The 10126-nt window shown below is 43.4% G+C and overlaps 1 protein-coding gene across 1 annotated transcript; it reads right to left on the bottom strand.

Moving 5' to 3' along the window:
• Positions 1–682: 682 nt before the first annotated feature.
• Positions 683–5938, bottom strand: EIF4H (eukaryotic translation initiation factor 4H). The gene is made up of 6 exons (XM_010148182.1): positions 5599–5938; positions 4553–4617; positions 4341–4440; positions 3629–3694; positions 1643–1801; positions 683–1527 (listed from the first exon to the last, which is right to left on the bottom strand). The coding sequence occupies exons 1-6, from the start codon at positions 5936–5938 to the stop codon at positions 1391–1393; spliced, it is 867 nt and encodes a 288-aa protein (XP_010146484.1). The 3' UTR covers positions 683–1390.
• Between the last annotated feature and the right edge of the window lie 4188 nt (positions 5939–10126).

Here is a 10126-nt window from a genome sequence, read left to right as displayed (position 1 = left end):
TGTAAACTGCTGGGGCTCTGACACTACACAGGTGACCTCAGGGAAGAAGCGCGCTCCTAGCAGCGATGCTGGCAGCGAAGCGGCCACGCTTCCCAACTCCTCTTGCAAGCACTCCCGTGCGCCAGCCGGCATCCCAGAGCAGCCAGCACCAGCCACGGGGGCCCAAGTTTCTCACGCACTGGACACCTCCACGGGTCAGGGTTAAAGATTCAGGCTTGGTTTTAAACATCAACCATCTCTCTCCTGTCGCTCCAGCCTCCCCCTCCCTCACAACACCAGCAGGAAACACGGCAAGTGAAGAGAGACACAGCTATTAGAGATGCTTTTAACCCAAACTTCTACATGAAGAGGATCTCTAGCAGAACGGTTTCTATCTGCTCATTTTCAAGGTATTCTGAAAGCAGAGGTCTTAAAACTGTACACCAGTGGGCAAAGAAATCCAGGGGGTATTGGCAATTACATACTGCACGGCAAAGTATTCACTCCTTAAAGAAAAATAAAGTCAATTTTATTTGTAGAAACTTCGTTTAAAAATTTACCAAACATGTAAAACCCAAAAAAAGAAGTAAGCAGAAAGAGCCAGTGAGCAGTTGTGCTCAAACAGGCACATTTTCACAGCACTAACCTCGAGCTCAGAGGTGTAGATTCATACCATTTTGGAGCCAACAGACAACCACCAGCCAGTCTGCCAGCGGATGCTTTATCCGCACTGATTCCGGCCCCTGCTCACCAGGGTTCCCACCAGCCAGCTGGCACCTATTCAACTGGTACCTCCTGGTAACCCCTGTGGAGGGCAGCTGCCCCCCTCAGTCTGCAAGGGGCTCTAGCCTTTGAAGCCACTGTCACCCACTGTCACCCACGGCACTTCACTACGTGGTTAGAACTGTAAAAATTTCTCTGCTCAACTCGTCTGGACTCTCCAGTTTTCCTCTTCAGAGCCACAGCAATACAGAACAAGACATGCAGGTCAGAAGAGGAGCACTGAGGAAATAAAAGGAAACAATACAGGGCAATAACTAAGTCTAAGTGGTGCTTCTAAAGTAAAGAAACCCAGAAAGGAAGAAGTCGAAGCAGCACCTTTGTCCAGAGACGGCCGCGCGTGTGGAAGCAGCTACACTGCCTTATCTACTGGCAACTGTGCTGCTTGGAAGGAAACAGAAGAGGGAAACTCAGCACAAAGCAGGCACTAGATACAGCAAAGCCAAGAACGTACTAAAAACCACTTGTTAACAGCTGACATGCATTCACAAGCTCTGTGTTTTCGGTTTCAAAGAGGACAAATGCCAGATGGCAGGAATGGTAAACTGCAGGGTTGACATTCCAGCAGAGCTAGTCACTCTGTACTGTCTTGCTTTTTCTCCCGCCTCCCCATTCCCTCTCAACCCCAAACTCAGTCGTGCTCTTTTACTACTTCCTCTCGGGGCTTGGCTCCACCGAAGATGGCAGAGTTGGGGTTGGCTACTTGATTGAGGGGAGTAGCAACTGTTCGAGGTTTGAGCTGGAGTCGGGGTCGCTGTGCTCTTTCCTCTGAAAGACAACACATGAAGGTTTTAAGATCTGTCTGTCAAGGGGAGTAGCATTAACCAAAGCAAGCTGCAGTCTTCACGAAGGATGACGGAACGAGAGAAGGCCAAGAGTTTACCTTCTGTTGGCTCTCTGAAGTCCATGGAAGACCCACGAAGGGGAGGCCCGTCTCTGAAGCGGCCAGTGCCACCACTTCCCATCAAGGCACCTGGCGGTCGCCGGTCTCCAGGGCGGGTTCCTCTACCCCGGCCCCCCAAGAAGTCATCGTCTTTGAATCCTGAAGACAGAAGACAGCGAGTTTAACGAACACATTTAAAAAATCTACATTAAAAGCATTGTATCTGAGTGAGCGGAAAACCTCGCAAGTCACCGGTGTCAGTCCAAGATGCTGCACCAAGAGCCTCTGACTGCAGGAGGACTGCTTCACAGAGCTCGCGTTCTAGAAGTCACACGCATTGCATCTGAAACCAAACAGACTATCCCAAGTTCAGAAAGGCCTTTGTCCACCTAGAGGCTTATCGGAATGTTGGAGTGGGTCATCAAGTGAGCTGCAGCTGCAACGTCAGATCGTTAACACCATGAGCTGAATCCTGAGACAACACCAGAGTACTTCCTGCAGCCAGCTCACACTGGCTACAGCCTCCACATGAAATCTGCAGGAGCAGAGTAAATGGGAAAATAGCGAGGGAATAGGGAAATATATATAGTCCTTATAGAACAGAGCAAAACCCCAAGGCTTTTTAGCTGTACTATAAATAGACCAGGCATTTACTAGACTAACGAAAGATGGACAAAAATAATCACTTCAGATTTTAAATACGAAACTGACTGCATTTCTTCAGTTTATGTATTAAAAAAAAAAATCAAGAACTGTCTTTCACTGGCCAGAATTCCAGCCTGTACCCATGGCTATCCTAGACTATCTCTCCAAGACCCCACCACCTGCATCCAATGGGAGGATACCTCCTCCTAACAGCACACCTAAAGGGAATATACTCAGTTTTTCAGAAACCGCCTGGAAGTTGTTTTGCTCCCATTTGAGATTTCCTTCCTGCTTCAGAATCTGGCAGAATTGCAGAACTGTCCCTTACTTCCGTGCCAGGCAACCACCTTTAAAGACTTGATCCAGAGCAAGGCTGTACAACCCGAGAAGAAAAGCTTCTGTAGCAATTAAAGACTTAAAACGCTAAACTTTTGGCTCACAAATCACTTATCCAGCATCTAACAAGCTGAAATGCATCTGCATTTGAAGAAGCTGCCAAAAAAGGTAGAAGCTATGCCACCAGAATGCTCAGCTACAAAGGCAGGTTAAGCGCAGCGCTGCAGCAAGCCTCCTCTCTCCAGCACCATGCCTCAGTTTCATGCTAGTGCCAAGGGCACGTCATTACCGCTCGTTCCTTCCACTTTGTCCATTCCACTCATGCAGAGACCAGACATCGCAAAGTCGCGTTTGCCAACATCAGAAAATGGACCAAACCCACGATTTCAGAGGACAAAGGCAATTTTGTTAGTATCACCCTGGGTTCTAAATGGCTGCAAACTGACAGGGAGTCAAGAGCAAACGCAGTAGCTCCATCACTACCTGCACTCAGCCTCAGTACTTTGCTGCAACCTGCATTACCGTAACAGGTCTAGAAGTTTAGGAATGTTCTGCATTTGCAAGTGCTTTGGAACACTAACACATCTTTGGAGAAATCAGTTGCTTCAGGGATACACATGTAATGATGTCACATCTCCTCAGGAAGGCGAGAGCCTTTGCTCTGAAGGAATACAACACCAGCATTTCCACGTGATCTGTTTCTGCTACTATTCAGCAAGGTACTTAGCCTTGTGTTTGAGAATTGCTTAAAACCTAGATACCACGGGCTACATGCAAACATTCGGTCATTTGGGATGGTTTCAAAAGATGTACAGTCAAGACTCTTTCCTCTGTTATAAGGCAATGGAAGATTCCCCCTGAAGAATCCCACTGCAGCTGTAGGATGTCCAGAGTCAGCATGCTGTAGACTCACACCAGTAATGGGGTCAAATGTAGCTGAGATGAAAATAGGAACAGTTCTGTGCCTTTTAGGCTGCCTAGCTGTATAAGTGTTAATACTGATACCAGAATTGAAGTCATCTCTGGAATCCCATCCACCTCCTCTGGATTCTCGGGAACCTCCTGCCAATCCTAGGAAAAAAGCCACAATTGTGTTCAGGTCTGAAGCTGTGGGAAAGACTGATCAAGGGGATACCAACCCAAAGGTTCAGTCCTCCCATATCCAAAGTGATGTTGCTGGACAATCCTTTCGTTTCGGTACTACCAAGTTCCGTGGCACAGGAACAAAAGGTCAGTTTAAGAACAAGCGGTCAGAAGTGTCTCTAATACATATTCAGTGGAAACCTGTAGTGAGTCGTTCATTTAAGCTTCAACTACAGCAAAGCCTGGTCTTACACCTGCTTAACAGGAGACGGTCCAAAATAAATCATTGTGTACTTGTGCTTACTCACGTTTCTTACATCATAGTAAAATAGTAGCAGATCAGACTTGGGCTTATGATTGTCCTCTGCAAGACACTGTACATTACTAGGGGTATTGGTCTCACTTCCTGGGCTAGGAGTGACAACACATTCAGCTTTTGGACACAAAGCACATCTATTCCAGGCATCTCAGGAGCAGCAGCAGCTAGATTAGAAACGTGTATATACATATACCATTTCTCCTCCTGCATCATCTTCACGTTTACTTGCATGCTTTGTCTCAGCATTAGTTAGCACCACAAGTCACAGCTACAACCATTACATTTAAGAAGCTGTTCAGAAAAAATGGAAGTCACCTCTGTCATCAGGCCCGCCACCTTTTCTGAAGCCAAAGCCACCTTTGTCCTGTTTTCTGCCTTCTGCTATGTCCACTCGGAGTGTTCGATCACCCAAAAGCTGTTAAATAAAGGGGAGAATCTCTTCAGAATGTATCATATGGGCTGCCAAGGAGTTTGAGACTTGTGCTTGTCTTTTTTTTTTTTCACAAATGAATTGCAAGTATACTTACTGCACCATCATAAGTAAGAGCTTCCTTGAGTGATTCCACCTCATCGAACTCTACGTAACAAAATCCTGTAAGAAGAACCTCACAAGTTAATACCAGAACTTTAACAGACCTTTGTTAAGCAGCTGTTCCCCCTACATACCTCCTGACAGCCTCCCTTCTCTTTCCAACATGAGCTATGGTGTGGTAAGTACAAGATGCACACAGCTCAGAACCCAAGTATCACTAACGACGAATGCGTTTACCTATTAATGACGGGACAAACCCTGAAATACAGAACTCTGGACGGGCACTACGCAAATGCGAAAAGCCTGATTAATTCCCTTTACTCAAGGGTTCTCACTGCAGATAAGATTTGATCTATGCCTTTAGACAGTTATTTAGCTGACTATTGACATTCGGTTACTAGGACTTTTAAACACGAAACTGAAGTACCTGCTTGGCCAGCAGTCTAATTTTGTGTCATCACAGCATCTAGTGAATTTATTCCTCTTCTGAAACCCCCTGTTACACGAGTTAACACTTCTCCCCCCCTTCCGATATACGACCTCCCCACTGGCCACTTCCAATGGCAATCAGATGTGCATCCTCTAAAACAATTGTCTGAATGGCTTATCACTTGTTTTCCCTGTCTACTAAAAAAAAAAAAAAAAAAGACGACAGCTGAAGCACTAGGAGTCTTCTGGACTACAGAAAGTTTGTGTAAGTACTCAACACTTAAGGTCACTGATCTTAAGCGGGTCAGGCACTTCAGCTTTGTTACCATTCATACAAAATAAACAAAGTTTAGAGTAAGTCCTTTTATGGCGAGGCAAATATTAACTCTAGTCACTCAGGTTAGTCCGTATCTTATGATGCAAGTAAGAGTGAAGCTCATTCAAATGAGATGTTTGTTAGTGAAGGAGAAACCTGCATTAAGTCAACGTAAGCAAGATCAACCAGCTAACTGCGCTCCAGAGACTGAAATTCCCTATTTAAGTGACTTGAGAAGTACTTCATTTTCTCCTACCTGCTAGCCATCTACAACTCAAACTACTCTGACCACTCACCTTTAAATTTATCTGTTTCCTTGTCTCTGACTAGTCGTACGCTCCTTACACTGAGATCCTTGAAGATGGCATCTATGTCTCCTTGAACTGTGTTGAAGGGTAGATTTCCCACATACGCTGTGAAAGGGGGTTCTGTTGGCAGCTCTTTCTGTTTGCGGGAACCAAGGCCACCACCACGAGACCTGTTAGAAAAAAGCATAGTGCCTCTGGAACATGACTCCCAACACAGCCAGTAATACAGCATATAGCGCTGCTCAGTGCTGTTTGACTGCTTGCAGGTGGATTTTTTCACAACTTCAGTTAGTTTTTCTATCCCTTTGCCCGTACCTGCCATCTCCATTATTGGCCAACTCATTTCTAATATTACCTGACACAGTACTTCAGTGGGAAAATAGAAGAACACTATATTTAAACACATTACAGGTGAATCCGGTAACAAAGTGATGAACAAACTTCCTTCTCATCCCACAACCCTTTAAGAAAAGCATTGTAAGGGTATCTATACTGTCTTCTACTAAAAAACATGGCTTCTTAAATAGACTAGATTTTAATAATTCTATTAGTTCCTTTTATTCTAGCTGGTTGCATGAAGCCAGAAAATCCACTGGGCAAGCAGTATACTTGTCCACCTTTTTTTTTTTTTCCATTCCAGAATAAATATTTTATTAGTAATGAATCAGATAATGCAGAAATCTTGAGTAAGATTCCTTAACTCCTTCTAGGTAAGCCTGTCATTTGTGCCATCTTACAGCAGCAGTTCCATTCAGGAGTCGTTTGTCACCAACACCATCAGCATGCTGCTAAAAGTACCTGAATCACAACCTACATATTTTTAATTAGTATCCACCCAAGTTCATATTTTAGCATTTCTGACAATATTCCTCATATGCCTTTGTCTCGTTAAGAGTCAAAAACATACTGGAAAACTAAAGCTGCTAGAGTTGGGTGCTGTGTGTGTATAGCAGAATTAACTTTAGTCACAGGACTAAGTTTTAAGGAGGAACTCCAAGAAGGCAGAGTTGCTCATCTAAAGAATTCTGTAATACGTAGATCCAGTTCCATGCCTTTGTCCTTGATTCTCAACTACGGCCTTACAAACAGCTATTAAAATACTTTAATTTAATTTGCAGTCAAAAAATATTGATTTTTGTGTTCTGTAGGAACATCAAAATGGCTTTGGCCGAATTGAAAAGGAGCATTCCCTCCTTCTACACATTACCACCATGTTCCTAAAACAGTCACCGCATTCAGTGATCTTATTCACCTGAAAACTCACCCTAAAGCTGAATTCTCAGCCAGATCAACAAGGAGATCTGGACAGCTGCAAAGAGCACACCATGTCAACATGGGGAGGAGGATGAAAGCAAGGGCTTGAACTGCAGCTTTCAGCAGCAACAGCCATCCAGATCAATTTGAGCAGCTTCTGAAACCACACCCGCAAGTTAGCAATCCCCAGAATTCCTTGGGCTATAGACAAACCTTGTTCTGCCATGGCACACCAGAACTTCACTGGATACATGTGTGGAAATCCATGCCCTATTGTGCAATTCCTACTGATATCAAGCCAGAAAATAAAGTATTCTTTTTGAATTTGATCCACTAAAGCCTCAGTTCTCAAATATGTATTTGGTATTTTAGTCTCCGTTTGGAGAATAGGAATCGTCATTCACCAGGTTCCAAACAAGGTTTCTTAACAGAATCCAAGTACAGGAGCACAAAAAGAAACTGGTTTTACACTTCCCTACATTTTTTTTCAACACTGAAACAAAAAAAATGAAAAAAATAAGGCTGACTTCAGTAACCAAACAATAAGACTGAAAGAAGATGCTCTCATTTGTAACAAAATAAGACAAAAGTCAACTATAATTAAAACCATCTCTGAACTAAGTGAACTGGGTCACACCAAAGTCTTAAATGAGTATGTGCATTTCCCACTCAGTGTGACTTTTGCTCAGACACAAACAGGTAGCAACTGACATGTCATCTTTGTGCGAGAATCTGAAACACAGCTATTTGACTTTTTCAGAAAACCAAAGCAGAAAGCTGAAGAGGAAAGCTTGCTTCTAGCAAATGCACAAGTAAACATCTCTAATCAGACTTATTTTTTGGTGGACTGAGTTCATGACATCATAAAGCCATATTGGGGTGAAAGAACAACTAAACTATCATTCTTTGAAGCTATTCTTTCAGAAAGTTCAGTTATTCCCTCCAGAGAACGAAACAGCCTTTCACTAAGGATCGAAACAATAGCTCAGTATTTATCTTTTTGCACACCAGAGGCAACAACCTAACTAGATTCCAATGTTAGTGCTTTAGCAGAAGCAGCATAAGGCTCAGCAGGATGCAAGTTCGGTGGAGGATATCCAAGACCACAACTCTAAATACATACCCAATTTATTCAAGCAATCCAGTATGTCTCTAAAGTATTAGGTATCTTCAACAAAGAGCTTATCCAAGCCTAAAAGTTATTAGACATTTATTAACACTAAATGGGTAAGACACAGGATTCCAAAATGCAAGAATGATAGAGAGTAGCTCTCCATTTCCACTCACTTTTACTTACTTCAGCAGATGAATCTTAACCTTTGAGTAAGAAGTCCAGCATTATTAAGCCCAGTGCTTAAAGCCACACCTAAATAAACAGCCTACTAGCAAGTCAAGAGTGATACATACTGTTTCCTGAAACTTTGAGAAGCTCTACAGATGTTCAGTTTCAGCTAGGCCTCAGTATGCTTAAGTACAGATTTTTATGTCAAATTTTGGGTTGAAAACACTTACCAAAAAAGCTTTTACAGCAAGACACTTGTTACTGAAGTCAGCAGCATGTTCCTCATCTGGAATAAAGTGACTTTTGCATACCATAATGTTATGCTTCACCTTTCAATCAGTGCACTACCAGAATCCCATCTCACCACACTACCGTTTCATTCTGTGTCTCTTCCACCATAATTTTGAACAGTATGAGAAAGATGCAGATGTCATATATGTTAGAGGTGGTTGGGAACTACTGTTTTCCATCACACTTAAATCCTGTGCTCATGATCTATACAGAACAAAGGATATGCAAAATGCAACTTCCACAGAAACTCTTACATCTTTACTGAGCTTACACTATTCTTGCTGTCCTAGAGCACCAAAATATAAGAAGTCACTTTCAATTTAACATGGTATTCTTTAATCAGAACCTCCAAGAACAGTCACGTTTTCATTACGCTACACGTTACGGAACTTTATACAAAGCAGAGATCTGTTAAGGTCTGAAATTGTGACTTCGCTGTTAGTAACCTGCTAGTCATACTGATAATAGATGCAAGTACGAATTGCACTCCAGTATTAGTGGCATCTGAGGCTTAAAACTACAGCTAACTCAAAGTACATTTTCTCATCTGCAAAAGCATCTAGTAATCAGCAGGACACCTTTAGTTCACCAAAACAAGCATCCACATCTTGCCTGAGAGGAAGTTTAAGTATTCTAATGAAGAAATCTGAATATGAAAGTAACATTTTAACTTCTATTACTTCACAGAACGTGCCTACATTGAATGGGCCAGACTGGATAATAACACATGAATTTATGAGAGTCAAGTGCCATTTTAGGCAGCTGTCCAGGTTATTTGTTACAGATTTTAAGAAGTAACAGAATAGTAAATGGCTACATCATCTGTTTGCTCTGAGACATCCCTTCTTTAGGCACAAAGGGTACCTAGGCTTAAAAGTGAACTTACAAACCTGATACTTATATCAGAGTGTTTCCAGTGACAAGGAAGTTCACTGTTCCAGTGAGGCACTAGGACACGTTGCCCAGAGCAGCTGTGGATGCCCCATCCCTGGAAGTGTCCAAGGCCAGGCTGGATGAGGCTTGGAGCAACCTGGTCTAGTGGAAGGTGTCCCTGCCCATGGCAGGGGGGTTGGAACTGGATGGTCTATAAGGTCCCTTCCAACCCAAACCATTCTATGATTCTATGGAGAAAACCTACTCCTGTTATAACCTCAGCAGTTGCTCCTCCCTGCTGCCTGAACAGTCTGAAACAAAACTGAATTACTCCTCTAAGAACAAGAAAGGATGAGGACACTGTTGATCAGGAAACATATCTTGGAAGATCAGATTATACAACAGCATACTTACTAAGTTTTTTTGGCAAGACAGTTTATTTCAAGACAGTAGTTTTACGCCTATTGCTTTATTACAGTGTACACAGAACCTTATATGGCACCAACCTTCAAAAAATTTAGTTATAATTGCATCTTCCTAACCTGATATAAGGCAAACTTCGTAATTGCTGGTTATTGTTTTGGAGAGTGCCTCCAGCAAAGAAACATAGATAAGTCTTATTCCTAAGGATCAGAGATTTGGAGTCAGCACCTGGAGCCCCGGACAAGGCAGGACGGTGGCTCACAGCCTTCCCCGACCGGAGGCTCAATAAAGCCCTCCCATATCCTCCCCGCTGCAGGCATCACAATGCTGCCCGCTCCAGGGGGCGCCGCAGCGGCTCCCCCCGCCGCCGGGCATCTCGCCGAGCTGAGCTCG

The sequence above is a fragment of the Eurypyga helias genome, unplaced genomic scaffold (genome assembly GCF_000690775.1).
Source record: "Eurypyga helias isolate BGI_N326 unplaced genomic scaffold, ASM69077v1 scaffold19343, whole genome shotgun sequence".
Taxonomy (NCBI): domain Eukaryota; kingdom Metazoa; phylum Chordata; class Aves; order Eurypygiformes; family Eurypygidae; genus Eurypyga; species Eurypyga helias.
Note: the sequence above shows the minus strand (reverse complement) of the source record. Positions and strands in the feature narration are given on the sequence as shown.

What these genes read in the sequence shown, in the direction of transcription:
- EIF4H (XM_010148182.1), bottom strand. Translation starts at nt 5,938, where the DNA reads ATGGAGATGGCAGGTACGGGCAAAGGGATAGAAAAACTAACTGAAGTT. An exon ending in TGGCGGGCCTGATGACAGAG is followed by an intron (nt 3,695 to 4,340) that starts GTGACTTCCATT and finishes CTTTTTTCCTAG; the next exon opens with GATTGGCAGGAGGTTCCCGA. An exon ending in CTTCAGAGAGCCAACAGAAG is followed by an intron (nt 1,528 to 1,642) that starts GTAAACTCTTGG and finishes GTTGTCTTTCAG; the next exon opens with AGGAAAGAGCACAGCGACCC.